The following is a 21984-nucleotide window of genomic DNA, read 5'->3' as shown; positions in this document are numbered from 1 at the left end:
TTTGTCAGTTTTAGAGCTTTTAAAGGCCACCTACCTCTAGTGGTAGTTAACGGCAATCTACCCACCTTATTGGGGCTCGATTGGTTTCCCCACCTCGGCCTAGGGTTAACAGGAGTCCATGCTGTCTCAATCTCAGACACTGACTCCTTATTCGCTGACTACGCAGATGTGTTCAGCGAGGAGCTGGGGTGTTATAATGGAACCCCATCTCGTTCACCGTTGACCCCCAGGCAGTCCCAATCAGATTAAAACCACGTAGAGTTCCATTTGCTATTCGACCAAAACTAGACGCTGAATTGGATAAACTACTAAAACAAGGGGTCATTGAGCCAACAGATTTCGCCAAGTGGGAGACGCCCATTGTCACACCCCTCAAAAAGATGGTAGCCTGAGAATTTGCTCGGACTACAAGACAACAATCAATAAATATTTACAAGTTAGCGCCTACCCTGTGCCCGTCATTCAGCACTTATTGCACACATTCGAACCGGGCAGTATTTTCGCTAAATTGGACATGTCTCAAGCATATCAACAGTTCCCTGTTGATAACCAAACAGCGGAACTTCAGACCATCGTCACTCACAGGGGTGCCTTCCGATGCAAGCGTCTCCAATTTGGCGTAAGTGTTGCCCGGGTATTTTTCAGTCCCTCATGGAGCGGATTTTACAGGGCCTCCCTGGTGTAGTACCCTACTTGACGACATCTTGGTCTCGGCCAGGGACAGACCCCAACTATTCCAGAGAGTGCGAGCAGTGTTAGAGAGGTTCAGACAGCATGGCCTCAGGTTAAAAAAAGAAAAATGCGCCATTGCCACTAGACAGGTGGACTTTCTGGGTTATAAAATTGACGCCTCTGGCATTCACCCCTGGAGTCCAAGGTCAGGGCGATCCACGAAGCTCCCACACCGACCTCCAAAACGGAGCTACAAGCTTTCTTAGGGCTCCTAAACTTTTATGCATCCTTCTTGCCCCATAAAGCCTCAGTAGCCGAACCCCTACACAGATTACTAGACAAAAAGTCACCGTGGCACTGGGGGCACAAAGAAGACCAGGCGTTTAACGCCGTCAAATCACTACTTACGTCAGAGGCAGTGCTCATCCAATTCGACCCCAACCTTCCTTTAGTACTGGCAGCAGACGCATCCCCTTTTGGAATTGGGCGGTCCTTAGTCACCGACTCGCCAATGGCGCCGAGGCCCCCATCGCCTTTTCTCCAGGACGCTCTCGCCACGGAGCGAAATTACAGCCAAATAGACAAGGAAGCCCTAGCAGCTGTTGCAGCCGTGAAAAAGTTTCACGAATTCCTTTTTGGCCACTTCTTGAACTGGTCACCGACCATAAGCCCCTCCTGGGCCTACTGGCCGGCGACAAACAGACACCTCAAGTCCTCTCCCCTAGGATGACAAGGTGGACACTTTTCCTAGCGGCCTACTCATACAAACTTATCCACCGCCCGGGCAAAACTCTATCCCACGCTGACGCTCAGTCGCTGCCCCTTACCCGCTCCGGCTGAAGACCCAGCTCCTGTCAATGCCATTTTCGAAATCACCCAGTTGGACCTGCCCATCACCGCCCTTGACATCGCCGCCAAAACCAAGGCAGACCAAACGCTCGCCCAGGTGCTCGACTGGGTGAGGAGGGTGGCCGGGAGGCAACGTTGATAACAAATTCGCACCCTTTAAGACTCGCATGCAGGAGCTGTCCAGTTTGCAGGGTTGTCTACTGTGGGGCACTCGGTGGTCATTCCGACCTCGCTGCGTGCCCGAGTCCTGGAGGCGTTGCACGAGGGACACCCCGGCATTGTGAGAATGAAGGCATTAGCACGCAGCTACGTGTGGTGGCCGGGTCTAGACGAGGACATTGTCAATTGGGTAAGTTCCTGCAGCATTTGCCAGGAATCCCGTCCTGCTCCCCCCATCGCCACCCCTACCAGATGGGAGAGCGCCAGCGCCCTTGGTCTAGAATCCATATCGATCTGGCCGGCCCGTGCATGGAAAGATGTTCCTAGTGGTCATGGACGCTTATTCCAAATGGATAGACGTGGCACAGCTATCCACGACCACCACACTAGCAATCACCAACGTGTTAACGCGCCTGTTCGTTACACATGGACTACCTGACTCCTTGGTCTCCGATAATGGCCCACAGTTCGCATCAGTAGAATTCAGCCGTTTTGCAGCCAACCTAGGCATTCGCCACATTTTCACAGCCCCATTTCACCCTGCAGTAATGGGTTGGCTGAAAGGGCCGTCAGGACCACCAAAGAGGCCCTCGCTAGGTTTGGCAGAGATGACTGGCACCACAAACTCTCACGGTTCCTGATGAGCCAGCACTCAACCCCTGTGCAGTCACCAATAAGTCCCCAGCGGAACTTCTGATGGGCCGGCGCCTGAGGACTGTATTAGATAGACTGCACCCACAATACTGCCCTGACTCTCCCCTCGCTTCCACTTCGGGGTTAGACATTTTATGTTACAGGAGCCGATATTCGCAAGGAATTTCGCTGGGGACCCACTTTGGATTCCGGGCGAGGTCATCGCCGTCACCGGGCCGAGATCGTATAGAGTCAGGCTGGAGGATGGTCGCGTCTGGAGGAGACACATAGACCAACTCAGAAGGTGCCTCAGCAACCTCGCAAACAAGAACCCAGAGTCTCCAGTCGAAGGGGAACCGTCTCATCCGCCGCCCAGCCACACCGCACCCAGCGACCAGTCTGCGCCAGCGGTCGTTCCGGTCAGCCCAAACTCGGACAACAGCGCCCAGAGAGTTGACCAACCTGATCCAACCCACGAGAGCTCGACCCCAGTAACCAACCCGGTGGTTTCCGAGGATGCCCAGTCCAGAGAGAGTGTTGGCGACACTATGCCAGCTCAACCGTCACAGACTGATACCGAACAGACAGACAATGTTCCCGAGTTGCGCCGCTCCTGGCGCCAACACAAACCCCCCGTCTACCTCAAGGACTATGCGTGTTCGCATCTGGGGGGAAGGGGTGTTATGTCTTGAGGACTCAAGGAGTTCTCACTCAGGTCCACTGACATTGTGTGGGCGATATTCCCCCATTCCCATTGGTTGGTTCTCCCAGCAGCCAGCTATAAAAGCAGGCTGCGGGGTCCAACTGCTTGCTGATTGCTGCGAGCCAGTTCCAGGCTTGGCAAGCACGGTCAGCCCTTTATTTGTAAAATAAAGTACTGTTGCACTCATGCTCTGGTTCAGCCTCTCATTGCTCAAACTTAACATAAACCATTTCAAGAAACCAGCTCCATGGGAAGAGTAGAATGAGACAGACCATAGTAGCAGTGTCTTGCAAGTCTGCTTATCTTTTATTTTCCCTCTTTACAACCACTAAGTCAGGGGGAGTCAGTTAGATCCTTTTCCTAATAACAATCTCCTTTCCTGGGCTTTATAAAAAGTTTCCGCCCTTGTAAATTTTTGTAATTGTTTCTGAATATTCTTCCTAAGGTCCTCTCCATGATTCCCTGCAGCAAAGGTAAATCATTTACCTAGTTCAGGGGTATCAAACTCACATTGTCACGGTGGTGTCACGTGACGTATTGGGACTTTTCCCTCCTTTGCGTGATGCATCCGGCCCATGGGATGGGAGTTTGACAACCCTGACCTAGTTAGTCCAGCAATATTGTTTGGGCCCCATTGGTTCAAATATTGAACTGGAACTCCTTCACACACACACAAACAGATGAGTGTCGTAGGAGTCTATGATAGGTGAGTGAAGAAGCAGTGAAGAAAGTAGTATAGATCTTTATAACTGCAATCACTATAAACTGCTTAAAGGAAGATACAACAAAAGGAAGTGATATTTTTGCTTTTAAAGAATAGAAGGCTGAGTGAACTAGCCAAACATGTGCACAGCTTTAGCTGCTCTGTTTGATAAAGCATCACAAGTATGCCAAATGCAGTCCTCAGTTTACACTGGCAGTTAGGACCAGAATTTCCACCACAGAATGGCAAAGTATAGGTAGTCCTCAATTTATGACCACAATTGAGCCCAATATTTATGTTGCCAAGTGAGAAATTTCTCAAGTGAGTTTTCCCCCATTTTATGACTTTTCTTGCCACATTTGTTAAGTGAATCACTGCAGCTGTTAACTTAGTAACAGGCTTGATAAGTGAATCTGATTTCCTCATTGACTTTGCTTGTCAGAAGGTGACAAAAGGCAATCACATGACTCTAGCCGTCGTAAATGTGTGTCAGTTCTCAAGCATCTGACTGTAAATCACATGACTATGGGAATGTTACAATGGTTGTAAGTGTGAAAAAGGTCTTAAGTCCCTTTTTTCAGTGATGTAACTTTCATTGAAGGTCACTAAATGAACTGTTATAAGTCAAGGACTACCTGTACTTGTAAAGCACAACATGATGTAATTATAACCTTAGTGACAGCAATTTTGGCTGTCCCATTGCCATAGTGAAGCAGGGACTACATGGATTGTTAAGCAAAGACTTACTATAAATGTGTTTTCCAACTTCCTGCTAGCTTCCAATTGGTTTTACTTGTGGGAAGCTTGTAGGATATATAGGAAAACACAAACATGTGACCACTGAGATGCTGTAAAGCTGGAAGTTCGTGGAGCCTTTGTTGAGTGCCATTTGAGTGATTGCTGAATGAATGGTCATAAGTCAAGGACTACCTGTAACTGCAGAAGCTTGGCTCCCATGATTGGAATCCAGAAATGTGGTATGGAAGTGTGTGGGTTCTAGCTGAGAAGAGAAATAAATAGAAGGGGAAGAAGGAAGGAAGAAGGAAGCTGCAAACAGGGATATATGTAAATATAAAACCGATGATCAAATATTGAATTCCTGCAGGAAGGCATTGGACAGTGATTCCTTCTGGGTACCTCTTTTAGCAAAGGGGGTGTGCTCAAGGTATAATGATAGCAGATGTCACCACCATACAGATGGGTCCATGTAAGAAGACCAGGACAGCAAGAAAGACCAAAGCTTTTTGGAGCTCCTAAATGCAGAAATGTCTAGGTAGAAGAATAAATAGATTGCATTCCCACTTCAGAGATGTATAATCCACAGAAGAAGAAATGTGACAGGAAAACACTCAAAGCTATAGTTATAAGAGGGAATATTCCCCTGATAGCACCTGAAGAGGCCTTACCATATTATCAGGAAGAAGCTGAATGGTAAATTCCCCTCCCTGTAAAATGGGGATAATGGAGGCAAAGGTTAATAAAGGTAGCCATCTCAGGGAACCAATGCCCATATATGAACTATTTAATAGGATTCACAAAATGCTCAGTTAGTAAGGTACTTGATTACGACACTAACACATCGCCACCCAAGTCAATGGAGGCGACCTATAGATCAGTACATATGAAGGATGCACTATATAAACAGAACTGTATCTGTGTTCAGTCTGTATAAATGTATAAATGTGTTCAGTCTGTATAAATCATCAACCAATCTTATCAGAAAGATTTTGTATGTTTTATTTATTTTTTACAAATTCTACCAAGGTAGTATTTAGTGTTCTTCGAACACTTTGAGCCATGGTGGTGCTGTGGTTAGAGTGCAGTACTGCAGGCTACTTCTGCTCTCTGCCGGCTGCCTGCAATATGGCAGTTCAAATCTTACCAGGCTCAAGGTTGACTCAGACTTCCAGCCTTCTGAGGTGGATAAAATGAGGACCCAGATTGTTGGGGGCAATATACTGACTCTGTAAACTGCTTAGAGAGCACTGTAAAGCATTATAAAGTAGTTTATAAGTCTAAGTGCTGTAGCTATTGCTATATTCAGAAGGTGAGTGTAGTGTCAAATCTTACAATATCTTGCAATATTTCTAACATTCCATATCAGTATGATACAATTTTTTTCCACTGATTAACCAGCTGAGCAGTGTTACTAAAGAAGGCTCCTTCATTGTCAAAAAGTAATTTTTTTTGAGAAAAAGCATGTTACGGTACATTTTGAATCACAAACATTCTGAACTAAGTCAGAAAGATCTCATTTTTTTAGTGAAAGCAGTGTTTCTCTCACCAAGTTCTTTTACTATGGGCTTGTTTACATCCCTTTGTCATAGCTAGCCATTAGCTATTTGGTCAGAGACTACTGCTGCGCCCCCCTCGCCTCCATTTTTTGGCTTCCTGGGCCCAAGGGAAGCCTTCTGGCAGCATAAACACCCCAGGAGGCTTCCCTGAGGCCCAGAAGGCAAAAAAGGGGGGATTTTTTTGCAAAAAAGCCATGCCTACCTAGTCACATGGCCATGCCCACCTAGCCACACCCACAGCCACACCCAACTGGGTGTTAAAAAATTTGAATCCCATCCCTGAAGAGAACATTTTTCTAGAGACTCACATGAATGGAACTCAGTGTCAAGCCTCCAAGCAATGTGTCCCAAAACATAAAGTCCAAGGCGCCCATCTTCCTTTTCAAATCTATTTATTAGGAACACATTAACTTGGCAAGGATTTGGTCTAATTCCAGCTCCGAACCAGATCGGAATTACACCCAATAAAAGCAAAAGTGTGAAACTTCCCCGCTGAGTCACAATCTCCAATTAATTCTCAGTCCAACAGTCCATCAACTCCATCTGACTTGTTCCCACGGGAAGCAAATACCACCTAGACATAACCTTCCCCTTTTTTCTTTACAACCCTTCCTTTCAACAGTTGGAAAGTGGTGAACCTGAAATTGTTCCATACTAGCAGGCTTGAAGGCCTGCATTCCTATTGGTCCGGAAAAGCCGGGCCATGATTGGTTGTTATGGGACACTCTGACTGGCTCATATAGAGCTTGCCGCGATTGGCTAACACCAAGCGCGGCAAGCTCAAAAACCTGTCATTGGCTGCCTAGTTCTAACGAATGATGTGAGAAATGGCGGGGAAACGCATGGTTTAAATATGCCTAAATTTGGGGGGAGGGGCTTAATTTCACCTCATGCCTTGAAATCATGCTGGGCCTTCCTATTGGTGGAGGCCGTATTGTTGGAGAAACACAGTACTACTACTACTACTACTTCTACTACTATCACCTCTTCTATACCTGTGCATTTGACTTTTCCTGCCTAGGTGCAAAACCTTACTTTTCTCACCATTGATCTGCATCTTATTAGGGCCCAAAACTCAAGTATGTCAAAATCCTTTTGAATCTTGAGTCGATATTCTAAAGTATTGCCAATTCCCCCAGCTTGATGTCATCTGCAAATGTTATGAGTTCCCCTTCTATACTCTCATCTGAACCATTTATGAAGATGTTGAAGAGTAATAGGCCTAAGATAGAGCATTGATGCTCCCCTTATAGATATAGTTCCATTGAGAACTTGACATTGAATGCGGTTGGCCAGTCAGTTGCACAGCCATCTGGTGGTGATGCTGTCTTTCCCACATAGTACAAGGCTGTGGTTTACTTTTTCAAAACTTTACTGAAGTCTAAGTAAACTAAATATGTCCACAACATTTCTCCAATTTAGTTTAATCACTTTGTCAATGAAGTTAATAAGGTTTGTCTGGCATGATCTGATTTTAGCAAACCCATGTGCTTCTAGTAATCATTTTGCTTGTTTCTAGGTGTTTGCAGATCTATTACTTGATAATCTTTTCCAGGATCTTCCCGGGTATTAATCTTCGGATGATTGATCAGTAATTTTGTGGATCCATTGTTCCCCTTTTTGAAGACTGGAACCACATCAGCTGTTTTCCAGTCCTCTGGCAGTTTCACTAAGCTCCAGGAGCTCTAAAAGGCTTCCTTTAGTAGCTACAAGATCACATCTGCCAGCTCCTTTGGTATCCTGAGATGCAATCCATCTGGTCCTGGTGATTTGAACTCATCTAGATTGGATAGATATTCTCTTACTATTTTCTTTCCTATTTTGGTCTGCATTCCTATTCTCTCTTCGTCTGTACTGCTTTTGATAGGTTGGACTATTATAGATTGGACCTCTGGGTGTGTTTTTTACTATGCTAATAATACACTTTGCTAACCTCCAGAACCCTGCTTAGACATCTTTATACACAGCATAAGCTAACTACCATATTATTTTGCTTTTTTCCAATAATGGGTTCACTTGCAACATTTCTTAGCCAAGTATCCAAGACACAACCTACCCAAAACCTAAGTGGTAAATGTCTGGAATACTCTACCTGACTCTGCTTTCTTCCCCAAACCCTAAAATCTTTAACCTTAGACTGTCTACTAGTGACCTCACCCCTTTCCTAAGAGGTCTGTAGGGGGCGTGCATAAGCGTGCCGATGTTCCTACCGCCCCTGTCCTATTATTTCTTTTATTTTTTATTTTTCTTATATGTATCCATGTATTCATAACTATGTTTTTACTTATACCTATTATCTTGTAAGCAATTGACAAACCAAATAAATAAATTAAAAAAATAAATACGGGATGTTTGTGGTCAGCGCCTCTAGTTCTTGCCAACAGGTGTTAAAAAGATCTTACTTCTAGCAGGAAAAGGTACAAATAAACTAATAGCTCTAACTAAAGTTAATTAATAGCTTTAAAAAGTCTCTATGTATTAATAAGCTAATAAATCACAATATCCTCAAACTGGAAGTGTTTCACAGCTACAAGTAAGAAGTGAGCAAATTTTCCTCTTGACCTATACTCTGCTACAGAGAATGATAAAGATGGCCTTGAAAATAATATTCAGAAACAGTTATAGAAACAATAAGTGCAGAAGCTTTCTATAAAGCCCAGGAAAGAAGTTAGTTATCAGGAAAAGGCTCAGACTGACTCCCCCTAACTGAGGTAGGTGTAAGAAGGAATGAAAGCTCATCAGCTGAAATCTCCTGTCCTCCAGAATGTTATTGTCTTGGAGTCCTGTTCATAACATCAAGCCTGTTGCCATCTAATGGTCAGTCAGAAACCAGTGAATTCTTTAGAATTCAGAGATGATACAGTCACATCAGAATGAAATGCCAGAAAGGATTTTATGGATTTAAAAACAGCAGAAGGGAAACCACTGTAAGTAGTGGTACATTTTATTCCATTTTGTGTAGCCCTGCACCAATTTCTAAGATATAGCTTAATTTTAATTGTTTATCAATAATTATACAATTTCATACTGTCCGGAAAAAAAAACACCCTTGTACCTACTTGTGATTTTCCCATACACATTAGAGTAGCAGAAATCCATTTGGCTGAACCTGTCTCTGATTCTGAGCATTAAGGCATATCAGGCTACCTTCAGAGCAACTTGAGGAAGACCAGACTGCTTCTAGATCTTGGATTGGACTGTGAATTGGAGTGTTTACTATATACCTCTGTTTCTTTACAAAATATATTACAAATAGTTTGGTGGGGGGAAAAGCCCACAATATTTTTTTAATTTTTTTATAAGAATTCTGTATAACTTTATGCTAAAAATATTAATTACAAGTATCTATTTTTGTTGTGTTAAAATGGTCTGCTGACTGATAATTCAGATTAATGAAATGTTTATGTCAGGTTTCCAAGTGATGAAATCCATTTAAAAAGAAAAGAGCAAAATCCATCTTCCGAAACAATTTCTTTTAATTAGGAAAGCATCAAATTGGCAAAATCTGTTGTAATTCCGGATCTGACACAACCCGGAATTACACCATGTAATAATGGAAATTAGAAACAACCCCCCAAGAGTCACATTCCCCAATTGAAGTAAATCAATGTTGCCTGGTGTCATGAATCTCCACTTCCAGGTCTCAGCAGGGTCAGCTTTTGTTCCCACGGGAAGGAGAACCACCTAGCCTAAACAAGTCTCTCTATCTCCACTCCTCCCACCTTAGGAATGTGGAATATGGCAATCCTGAAACCCTTTTCCCCCCATAACTAGCAAAGAGAAAGAAAGAAAAGGAATATATAATAAGGCTAAATAAAATGGCTATGCATATGTCAATGTACATTCCTCTCTCCAGATGTATTTTTAAAAAATTGTTTATGTTGCATTATAATATTTTAATCTGCCTTAAAGATAGTCTATAGTCTTGTTGGTAAATGTTATCATTTACCCAGTTGGTAAAATTTGGTTTTTACAAAGTAGACTTTTAGGTTCAGATCCATTGTTGACAGCAAATACAGTTTCATGTGATCATATTGAGAAGAATGATAAATGATTTCTGATATTCATCTTCTGGTTCAAAGAATGGTCCTTTTGTTCCTTTATTTATTTCTGTAAAATACAACGTGAATAATGAAGAAATAATTTTGCATCTCTGCATTTTATATGTCTTTTTTAAACTGATAAATCTTGATCTGCAACAAAAATGCAGCAAAATGCAGCCTCTGATAACTTTAGGATATCAAATTGATTTGTACATGAGTAAGCAGCCTCTCAATTTGCTAAACCAATTGCTTAAAATTACTCAAGTGACTCAAAAATTGTAAACCATTTTATCACTGAGCAATTTCTTCTTTTTTAAAAAGATGACTTTTGACACAATGGCATGTAACAAACTTTAATAAATTATTAGGCATTCTTGATATTTTGGGATATAAACTCCAGCAATCAGAATGAACCCAAAGCACCAACATTTGAAAAATAGGAGTAGGGAATTAGACATTACCAAACTTTAATTCATCCTCACAGGGGATACACTTGAGAAAAGATGGGATACAATAAAATGATGAAATAAACAAACTCCCATTATTCTCAGACAATACAATTAGAAGGATACTGGAAGCTGTACTCCAACAATACCAAGAAAGCTGCCATTTTGTCATTGATTAGAAAGAAGCTCCATTACATAAATATTCCTCTGTACTGGGACTGAAATGAGTGGAAACTCTACTTTAAATCCAGTGGCTTATGTTCATTGATTTCACTGGCCTCCGTGCAACAAATTTAGTTGCCTCAAAATGAATGGTTCCAAATAAACGCTAATACATTTTACTTTATTTATTCCATTTGCATTGATATTGAAATATTCTCCTCCCCTTTCAATTTGCATATGTGTGTTTATATACCTATTTATCAATATCTGTCAGAAGCTACAGGGCCAGAACAAAAAATAAAATTAACTGAATTAGTAACCACAGATAATCATTCATTACATGCACTGGTGGGATTAAATATTTTTTACTACTGGTTCTGTGGGGGTGGCTTGGTGGGCGTAGCAGGGGAAGGATACTGTAAAATCTCCATTCCTACTCCACTCCAGGGGAAGGATATTGCAAAATCCCATTCCCTTCCCATCCCACTAACCTGCTTTCCAGCTCCATTCTCCTGTGCAGGGCAACAAAAGAAAACCCAGACAATCAGCTGGGATTTGGGAGGCAGAGAATAGATGGGGGTGGGGCTAGTCAGAGGTGGTATTTGCCGGTTCTCCGAACTACTCAAGATTTCCGCTGCTGGTTATCCAGAACTGGTCAGAACCTGCTGAATACCACCTCTGATTACATGTAAAATAAGGTATCCCATGAAATATTTCCAAGCTTACAATGAATGTAAAAATAGATTGAACAAGAAGACCCTCTGAAATGAATTGGATGAGATAGATTATCCATTACTAAATGAAATTCTACTGACTTCAAGAGATTACTAGATCCAACCTAAGAATTACTTGCTTTCTACTGAAAATTTTAGAGTGCATGTTAATTGAATTTGTTTCATTGAGGATAATGAAATCAATCAAACTAGCCCACTGAGGTCAAATTAGAGTTTACATTCATTTCAGGCCTAGAACACAGGGATCTCCTGTTCTTTATCTTGGAACCTGCCAGGATTCAGCAACAGACCAGAAGAGATGAAATGATGAGCGACGTTTGTGCTTCCCAGTCCCATGCCTCATTGTTTTTAAGTAACATCTCACCTCAAAGTGCTTCTCTCCCATTGCTCTGAACAGAAAGAATTTTCTGTCACGGGAATCTTAAGCAGTGTTCTGATTTAGAAGAATTGCCAAAGACCAAGTTGCCTTAGAATCCATTACATTCACAACTTTAGCTGCCAGACTTTGGCCTTTTAAATATTGCAACTGCCTTTTTTCAATGATTAGATATAAATGTATACAGTAAGTATATAAATATAGACGGGGAAAGATATATTGGTGAATTATAGTACTTTTCTGAAAATATACATACAGGAATGCAATCTGAAAAGTCAAATTTCCCATCCAAACAATTAATTCTGAATGATCTGGTATTTGGGTGTGGTTTATAGCCTCTTCTACATACAAACTCTACTGTATTTCCATCCTCAGAATATATTTTATTCCTGTAGCTCCACCTCAGCTTTATATTGTGTTCTCTCATATCTTCTTCATTTGCTGTACAAGCAACTGTAAACAGACACAAATCAGATGAAACACAGAAAGCTTGATACTGAAGAATTCCTTTGATAAAGAGATTATGTCAGCCCTGGACTTCCAGATGGTCTGGGGCTGCCATTTGGACAGGGAAGGAGCTGCCAGCTGGAATGCACATTTATTGCTGCCAATGGCCAACCAAGGCACATGACTGCCTACTGTGTGGATGGCATGTTGCAGGGATCCTGCTGCATCCATGGAGCCATTTGATGGCCAGTGGAGGCCTGGACTTTGACACAGCTGATTCACGGCAGAACAGCTGACTGTTGGATCATGAACAGACACAGGGAGCTGGGCATGATGGCCTGGGTTGGGCAGTTGGGGTGTTGCCGGACTGCTGCAGCAGCCGTATTGGCAGCAAGCAATAGGTGGGAAGGGAAGGGGGTAGAACCACACGGTGGGGTGGAGCACCATGTAAGGGGTGGTGTAAACCATGGTAACACAGTCTTTACTTCATTTATAGTTGGTAACTTCGTGCCAGGTTCGCATTTACCAGATAAACATTACCACACCGAACTGTGTTGCTGGATTTTCTTGACATGGGACAGCGGAACGTGACAGGAAGTTTGTGCTCACTTCAAATTCAATACCCCATCTAGCACCTCTTTCCTTGGAGGGGCCACTGTGGCAGAGGAGATGGAGGCTGGGGCAGAGGCTGCAGTACCGGAGGAGCCATCCAATTTGGAAGCCGTGGCAGCACCACAATGTTCCCCTGCCCTGGATGTGCGTCCCAAGAAGTGGGTTGGCTCAGGGATTTCTCACATCCAGACAGGAGCCATATACATCCACGGGGGAGGCAGGTCAGAGGATGGCTCCAACAGGGGAGTGGTGACAGTGTTCATCGGTGACTGCAGGTGCTGGGGGGGGGGGTCATTGCCCACATCCCTATCCGGTAGCAATTTAATGAAATGGCAGGAGAGACGCCTTTCAGAGGATGATAAAGGGGAGTGGAGTTATTCCACTGCACTCGGCAGCCAAACCATGGACTACTTGAGGGAGAGGTGTAGAAAGGCCAGTTTTGGGGACATTGGGTCCTGGCATAGCAGGGACCAGGGGAACAAGGCCCAGCCACCTGGACAGCTGCTGCTGCTATCAACCCAACAACTGATAATTTCTCCTGGGTGTTTCCATTTAGCCAGCCCAAAGTTATGACTGGAGGCAGACCAAGGATGCTCTAGGGAGCCAATGAAGCGATGATTGCCAGAGGTTGCCTCTACTCTTGGACATCAGACTTATCACCAGGGGGGAGCAGCTATCAGTGGGCACCTCCTAGTGTTGCCAGCCCACTGCTGGCACCTGCTTGGCCAATGGGTGTCAGCCACGGGCAAAGGCCCTTAAACCATGGGGCCCACCAGCACTATGAGTAACATTTGATGGCAGTCCAGATAAGGTGGCTCTCTTCCTAGGCCAAGTGTAGACACCTGGACCGATATGTGCACCTTTACACATCCCTTGAGCCATGGCAATGGCTGTAGTGGAGGTGCTGGAGAACGAGGCCACAGACTAGGTTTTAAATTCTATGTTGCAATGGGGTAAAATGATTAGAGTTCTGTATAAATGGATTTTTCTCTCTCTTTGTCCCCACCTTTTAATTTTGTCTCTCACTGTTATCAGTCATGAACTACAGTAAATACCTAACATACACAAACTTTTTTTAGGCAAGACACTATTGTATTTGCAAAAGGCAGAAGGAAAACATTTTAGTCTCCTTCTTCCAGATTTTCTCATACTAAAGATCTGCATTATACAACTTCAGCTAACCTTTCTTCAAATGTCAGTTTATATCTTCTCCTTCAACATGGGCTAATCCAGGGCCATCTTAACACCATTATGGGCCCTGGGAAAAGCAGTGTACTGGGGCCCCTATGACAACCACTCAGAGAAATAAAAATGTAAATGGTCGATAAAATTAAACCTATATTTGCATGTTAGTATTAATAAACATGCAGTAAAATGTAATAAGTATGTTGCTGTATTTATATGATACAAGCTGATTTGAAGGGTTAACATACACAGATTAGCATGGGGCCCCTATGCTCATACAAGGTGCAATTGAAATATCAATTTTAGCTCCCTAGAGATTCAAGTATTAGAAACATTCAAAAAAGAAAGCCTAGTGGGTTGTTGGTAATCTGGATGTTTTATAATTTCACTTTGGGGAATGACTGATGATGATGATGATGATGATGATGATGACGATGATGATGGGAGTGCACTGTGTTCTCAGCTGCGAAAAAATGTTTCCCAACTAAGAAAAAAAAACTTTAGATTGCAGAATATCACAGGATGATTTCACAAAACGAGGACAACATTTGTAAATGGCAGAAGATCTTGTACAATTTTCCATTATAAGGCAGTTTCTCTCTGAGAAAGTTACTTTATCTTGGTTCATAATACTATAGTTTCTAATTCCAGTATAAGGCAGTAAAACATCTTCTGACACTAACATTATGACACAGCAGCTCTAGTATCATAAAACTGATTTCTTTCCCAAAGTACATTTTTTGTTTATAAAGGATGAAATATATGTATATGTATATGTGTTATGACTCCCGTTCAAAATTCAAACGAACAAAACAGAAAGCAGCCGTTTCACAATTAAATCAAACGGAAAGAAGTCTTACAAGATAACAGCTGGCAGAAACCACAGCATAAATCTTTACTCTGTTTGGCAAACCAGTCCTGGCAATAAATCTCCAGTCTCAGAGCATCTTGCTGTAGCGTCCTCACTCAAATAGTCATTTTGTTCCTGGCAAAATGTACCAGCCCAGCTGTGTCCTTTTATACTCATTGAGGCAATGTGCTAATTTACTGACTCGCTCTCCTCATTCGCTCAAGCTGATTTTGCCTTCTCAACCGTCTTCTATTTTTTACATTTAACCACAAATTTTCCAAGTTCTCATCTCCACTAGAAGACTCTCTCAAAACCTCCCTGTCAGCCATTCCCAGCTGTTGATCAGATAAGGAACCAGAGGAGGTCAAAGGTCCTGACAATTCTAATACATCAGGTCTGTCGTCCTTTGTCACGTCCATCTCCTCATCCTGGTTATCAGTCCAATCACTAAGCCAGGCCGGCTCATATTTTTCTGCCATGACCTCCTCACTTGAACTCATATCAGTCACAGGAGCTGAATCCAAGCCCGGAGCCACAACATATATGTGTGTGTATGTATGTATGTATGTATGTATGTATGTATGTATGTATGTGTATATATATATATATATATTTGTTTTCTTAAGTTTTCGCAGGTACTTACATGTATGGAATTCGGCTTTGCTCGGGTATTTTCCCACGTCACTGTAGTTGTGCTTTTAAAGTTGTAGCAACGTTTCGGCAGAATCTCATCTGCCATCATCAGGCTTCTGATGCCTGATGAGCATGGAGCCTGATGATGGCAGATGAGATTCTGCTGAAACATCGCTACAACTTTAAAACCACAACTACTACGACGTGGGAAAATACCCAGCAAAGCAATTCCATCCATATATATATATATATATATATATATATATATATATATATATATATATATGTTTTCTGAGGTTCTCATGGGTATTTATATGTAGATCTTTGGTTGTTCGGGTTTTCTCCCGCGTAAGATTTGAAGTATCTAGGCAACGTTTCGATGAAGTCTCATTCATCATCTTCAGGCTTCTGTCTCCTGCTCTGTGCTTCTCAGAGTAATGGAGATTGCAGCTGCTTCCTCCTTTTAACTGCCAGTGGGGTGGAACTTGATTGGGTGGGGGCTTGGCTGTGTTCTGATTGGGTGGGGTGTGTTCTCATTGGTAGGGGTTTGGCTGTGTTCTGATTGGTTGGGGGTTAGCCGTGTTCTGATTGGTTGGAGGCGTGTTCTGTTCAGGAGGGGGCTTGGTTGTGCTCAGGTTAGTTTTAGTTGCTGGGGATTTGAGCTGGAGAGTTGTGATCTTGCTGTTTGGCTTCTAGTTCGTGGTCCTGCTGCATCTTCATAGTGGGTGTTGGTTTGCTTCATGTATGGCTCAGAGGGGTTTGAAGTGGGTAGTGATGCAGCTGCAGTGCAGCTTCTGGTCCATGGTCGTTTCTCATTTTCTGAATGGGTGGGAGTCTGTTTTCTACATGGAAGTGTGGTGGTGGCATCTTGTGTGGCTCTCATGGGTGTGGGTCCAGTGTCCTTCTTCATGTTAGGTACTCGTCTGTTCATGAGGCGGGTTTCCAAATGGCTGGAAGGCGGGAGGTGTCATCTCGTTTGTTCATGCTGTGTGGGCGTTTTCTATCTCTATGGCTTCTCTGATTATTCTGCTGTTGAAGTGTTCGGTTTTGGCGATAGTTCTGGTATTTTTAAAATCAATTTCATGTCCTGTGGCTTTGAGGTGTTGGACCAGGAAGAGGTCGTTTCTTCTTTTTGATTGAGTTCTTATGTTCTTCAATGCGTGCGCTTATTCTTCTGTTAGTTTGTCCAATGTATGTGTTAGGGCAGGCTGTGCAGGGGATTTCGTATACTCCTTGGTTTTCTAATTCGATTTTGTCTTTGGGGTTTCTTAGGATGGTGGATATTTTTTGTTTGTGCAGAATGCTGTTTTGATGTTGTGTTTTTGGAGGATCTTGCTAATTTTGTCTGTAGTGCCTTTTATATATGGGAGGAGGGCTTTTCCGTTTTCTTGTTCTCTGTCTTGGATTTTGGTTGGGGCTTCTTTTTGGATTAGGTGGGTAATCTTCTTTCTTTGGAATCCATTGGCTGTAAGTACGTTGGTGAGAGTGTAGTTCGGTTTTTTGGTGTTGTTCATCGGCTAAGCATTTTGTTCTGGAGATGAGTGTCTTGGCTACGGAATTGATCTGTGCTGGGTGGTGGTGTGAGAGTGCATGTAGATAGCGGTTAGTATGTGTTTTCTTCTGGTAGATGGTGTGTCCTAGGGAGCCATCGGATCTTTTGTATACCAAGACATCTAGGAAGGGAAGTTGATTGTTGGCTTCTGTTTCCATGGTGAATTGTATTTTGGGGTGTAGACTGTTGAGGTATGTGAGGAAGTTGTTCAGTTTTTCTTTCCCGTGTGGCCAGATTATGAAGGTGTCATCTACGTATCTGAGCCAGAGTTTGGGTTTGTGGTCGTATTTTCTAGAGCTTGTGTTTCAAAGTGTTCCATGTAGAGGTTTGCGATGACAGGTGAGAGGGGTGATCCCATAGGTGCTCCTTCTATTTGTTTGTATTTTTGTCCATTGTAGGTGAAGTAAGTATTGGATAGGCAGTGGTTGGTTAGATCTAGGATGTGCTTGGGGGTTGTATTTGTTTTGGATGGCTGTCAAGGCTTCTTTTATTGGCACTTGGGTGAAGAGGGATGTGACATCGAAGCTTACTAGTAGGTCGCTAGGTTGTAAGTTTTGTTTCTTTATGATCTCGATGAACTGGAATGAGTTTCTTACGTGTGAGTTGATGGATTCTGCATAGGGTTGTAGTTGTTTGGCAAGAAATTTGGCCAGGTTTTGTAGAGGTGAGCCTATGGAGCTGACTATTGGTCTGAGTGGGGTTCCTTCTTTGTGTATTTTGGGGAGACCATAAAGCTTAGGGCATCTGGATGATTTTTCTCTGGGTATGATTCCTTGTTGGATTTCTTCACTGATGGGGAGGCTTTTATTTTGGATTTGGTAGTTTTTTCTAGGTAGGTGGTGGGGTCTGTCTTTAGGGGTTTGTATGTGGGGTCTTGGAGTAGGTTGGTTAGCTTGGTTTGGTAGTCAGATGTGTTCATTACCACTGTCGCATTGCCCTTGTCTGCTGGTAGGATTATTATGCTGGTGTCTTCTTTCAGGTTAAGTAGTGCAGTTTGTTCTTCTTTGGATAAGTTGCTTTTGGGTGGTTTGCTAGTGCAGAGGATGTTGGTGATTTCGAGTCTGATTTTGTTAGCATCATCAGGGTTGGTTTTGGTCAGGCTGGTTTCAACTCCACATATGATGGTTTCTGTGGGGATGTGTTTGGGAGCGACAGCAAGGAATCATACCCAGAGAAAAATCATCCAGATGCCCTAAGCTTTATGGTCTCCCCAAAATACACAAAGAAGGAACCCCACTCAGACCAATAGTCAGCTCCATAGGCTCACCTCTACAAAACCTGGCCAAATTTCTTGCCAAACAACTACAACCCTATGCAGAATCCATCAACTCACACGTAAGAAACTCATTCCAGTTCATCGAGATCATAAAGAAACAAAACTTACAACCTAGCGACCTACTAGTAAGCTTCGATGTCACATCCCTCTTCACCCAAGTGCCAATAAAAGAAGCCTTGACAGCCATCCAAAACAAATACAACCCCCCCAAGCACATCCTAGATCTAACCAACCACTGCCTATCCAATACTTACTTCACCTACAATGGACAAAAATACAAACAAATAGAAGGAGCACCTATGGGATCACCCCTCTCACCTGTCATCGCAAACCTCTACATGGAACACTTTGAAACACAAGCTCTAGAAAAATACGACAAACCCAAACTCTGGCTCAGATACGTAGATGACACCTTCATAATCTGGCCACACGGGAAAGAAAAACTGAACAACTTCCTCACATACCTCAACAGTCTACACCCCAAAATACAATTCACCATGGAAACAGAAGCCAACAATCAACTTCCTTCCTAGATGTCTTGGTATACAAAGATCCGATGGCTCCCTAGGACACACCATCTACCAGAAGAAAACACATACTAACCGCTATCTACATGCACTCTCACACCACCACCCAGCACAGATCAATTCCGTAGCCAAGACACTCATCTCCAGAACAAAATGCTTAGCCGATGAACAACACCAAAAAACCGAACTACACACTCTCACCAACGTACTTACAGCCAATGGATTCCAAAGAAAGAAGATTACCCACCTAATCCAAAAAGAAGCCCCAACCAAAATCCAAGACAGAGAACAAGAAAACGGAAAAGCCCTCCTCCCATATATAAAAGGCACTACAGACAAAATTAGCAAGATCCTCCAAAAACACAACATCAAAACAGCATTCTGCACAAACAAAAAAATATCCACCATCCTAAGAAACCCCAAAGACAAAATCGAATTAGAAAACCAAGGAGTATACGAAATCCCTGCACAGCCTGCCCTAACACATACATTGGACAAACTAACAGAAGAATAAGCGCACGCATTGAAGAACATAAGAACTCAATCAAAAAGAAGAAACGACCTCTTCCTGGTCCAACACCTCAAAGCCACAGGACATGAAATTGATTTTAAAAATACCAGAACTATCGCCAAAACCGAACACTTCAACAGCAGAATAATCAGAGAAGCCATAGAGATAGAAAAACGCCCACACAGCATGAACAAACGAGATGACACCTCCCGCCTTCCAGCCATTTGGAAACCCGCCCTCATGAACAGACGAGTACCTAACATGAAGAAGGACACTGGACCCACACCCATGAGAGCCACACAAGATGCCACCACCACACTTCCATGTAGAAAACAGACTCCCACCCATTCAGAAAATGAGAAACGACCATGGACCAGAAGCTGCACTGCAGCTGCATCACTACCCACTTCAAACCCCTCTGAGCCATACATGAAGCAAACCAACACCCACTATGAAGATGCAGCAGGACCACGAACTAGAAGCCAAACAGCAAGATCACAACTCTCCAGCTCAAATCCCCCAGCAACTAAAACTAACCTGAGCACAACCAAGCCCCTCCTGAACAGAACACGCCTCCAACCAATCAGAACACGGCTAACCCCCAACCAATCAGAACACAGCCAAACCCCCTACCAATGAGAACACACCCCCACCCAATCAGAACACAGCCAAGCCCCCACCCAATCAAGTTCCACCCCACTGGCAGTTAAAAGGAGGAAGCAGCTGCAATCTCCATTACTCTGAGAAGCACAGAGCAGGAGACAGAAGCCTGAAGATGATGAATGAGACTTCATCGAAACGTTGCCTAGATACTTCAAATCTTACGCGGAGAAAACCCGAACAACCAAAGATCTACATATATATATATATATATATATGTGAATTATACCTCTACATGTTGCTGTTTGTGACCAATGGCCATTTTGACAAGTCACTCTTACAGATCCTTCCATTATGTAGAGCTTTTGGCACTGATAAGTTACATTTTCAGACTGCACATAGGTTGCTTGGGGGTGTCCACAATTTCTCCATTGTCCACAGCAAGTGGACATCCACATCTTCCCTCAATATCTATATTACATAAATAATCCATCAACAATTCTGATGATTGCAAGCACACATTCACAGGTTTTAAGCATATTCATAAGGAACTACATTGCCAAATGCTAAAACTAATTATTTTTTAAAAGCAACAATGTCATACATCTTGTTTAACTGATAGGCAGAAAATGATTACTATATTGCCTTCTTACTGTCTTTCAACTTTAGAAGGTACACCGTCTAGTAGCTTAGCCAGATCTATGATAAAATGGATAGCAATTGCTTTGGACAAATGTGATCTCACCACAAGGGGTTGTTAATTTTATTACCCACTATCTATTAATAATTGCTCTAATCTTGCACAAATAGAATGTGTAGTCACTTAGGATGCTGTATAGTGCTAATACCTGAACATGTTCTGATTCCTAAAAAACCTTTGTCCATTTTGACCCTGATGTCTAGAACTTTTAACTATTCCTGTAATTAGACTATTTTTTATGAAGGCTCTGGGTGCCTTCTGGGGGAGACATCTACAAGGAGGGAGGGGGCACATGAGAAAACCAGTGTACTTTGAATATATTTTTATTTACAGTGAAAACAGATTGTTGATTGAGAATGTAAATGATTTGAATGAATCTTAAATACATGAATGATACAACGAGGAGTAATATAATGTGAAACAAATCTTATTTCATTCTTTGACAAAGTGACACAGTGAAATGCCATGGATGTAGTATCTTAGGATTTCAGTAAGGTATTTGACAAAGTAAATCACAATCTACTTCTTGGTAAACTAGAAAAATGTGAGATAGACAGCATCACCACTATTTGCACATGGCTGATGTTAGGAATGTAAGTCACCTAACAGTTAGGTTGGAGAATATATAAACCAGGATAGACATTTTAATACTGTCTCTTTAAGGGAATGCTAAAATTGTAATTGGGTGTGGTTCCTCAAACGGGCCATAGGATGGAGCCAGAAACCTGGGTTTTTCTGTTCTGTTGTTGCTGAGAGTGTTGCTGTTTCTGCATTTCCCTATTGACTGTTGCTGATTGTAGTTTTTCTTGGATTTGATGTAAGTCTGTTATTGAACTGTTTTTGATACTGGACTTTGTTACTGGATTAGCCCTCGGCTGAAAACTGACTGTTTTAACCATGTATGACTTGGACTGTTTGTTGGACTTTGCTTAATCGTTTACTGGAAGTAAAAACCTACATTTTACTATACAGTGTATCTGTGTGCTGGTTGTGTGTTATTCTTCACCACTCTCACTACATCTCCCTGTGTGCGCTCATTCTCCTAATGGGGAATTACCTCAACACTGGTTATGGGCCCAGGCCATACCTGGGTCAGATAACTGAGAGGTGGTGTGAATACACAGTAACATATACAGACAGCTGTTTATTGTTTAATTGTGGTTTACTGTCCTGGTAAAGATGGCACAAGACCTGTCAAAAAGTCTATCACTGATAATCCGTTCGGATGGAACAAACTATGTTTCCTGGTCTATGAAGTGCAGTCTACTTCTGCGTAGAGGGTTATGGACTGTAGTTCAGGATCCACCGGATGTAAAT

At 42.7% G+C, this 21984-nt stretch overlaps 3 protein-coding genes across 15 annotated transcripts in view; 1 reads left to right on the top strand and 2 right to left on the bottom strand.

Annotated features, from left to right (window-relative positions):
- The window catches only part of LOC113436187 (complement factor H-related protein 5-like), a 256629-nt gene that overhangs the window by 129352 nt on the left and 105293 nt on the right, over positions 1-21984 (bottom strand). The window lies entirely within an intron of this gene.
- Positions 1-21984, top strand: part of LOC113454770 (complement factor H-like) — an 84770-nt gene that overhangs the window by 35176 nt on the left and 27610 nt on the right. The window lies entirely within an intron of this gene.
- On the bottom strand, positions 9472-20425 carry LOC148126207 (complement factor H-related protein 1-like). Its single transcript, XM_087928702.1, has 3 exons — positions 20257-20425; positions 12031-12227; positions 9472-10123 (listed from the first exon to the last, which is right to left on the bottom strand). The coding sequence occupies exons 1-3, from the start codon at positions 20423-20425 to the stop codon at positions 10118-10120; spliced, it is 372 nt and encodes a 123-aa protein (XP_087784828.1). The 3' UTR covers positions 9472-10117.

Source organism: Pseudonaja textilis, chromosome 3, assembly GCF_049901715.1.
Source record: "Pseudonaja textilis isolate UNSWEBS1 chromosome 3, rPseTex1.2, whole genome shotgun sequence".
In the NCBI taxonomy this organism is placed as follows: Eukaryota; Metazoa; Chordata; class Lepidosauria; order Squamata; family Elapidae; genus Pseudonaja; species Pseudonaja textilis.
The sequence above is the reverse complement of the archived record's forward strand: the minus strand, read 5'-3'. Positions and strand labels throughout refer to the sequence as shown.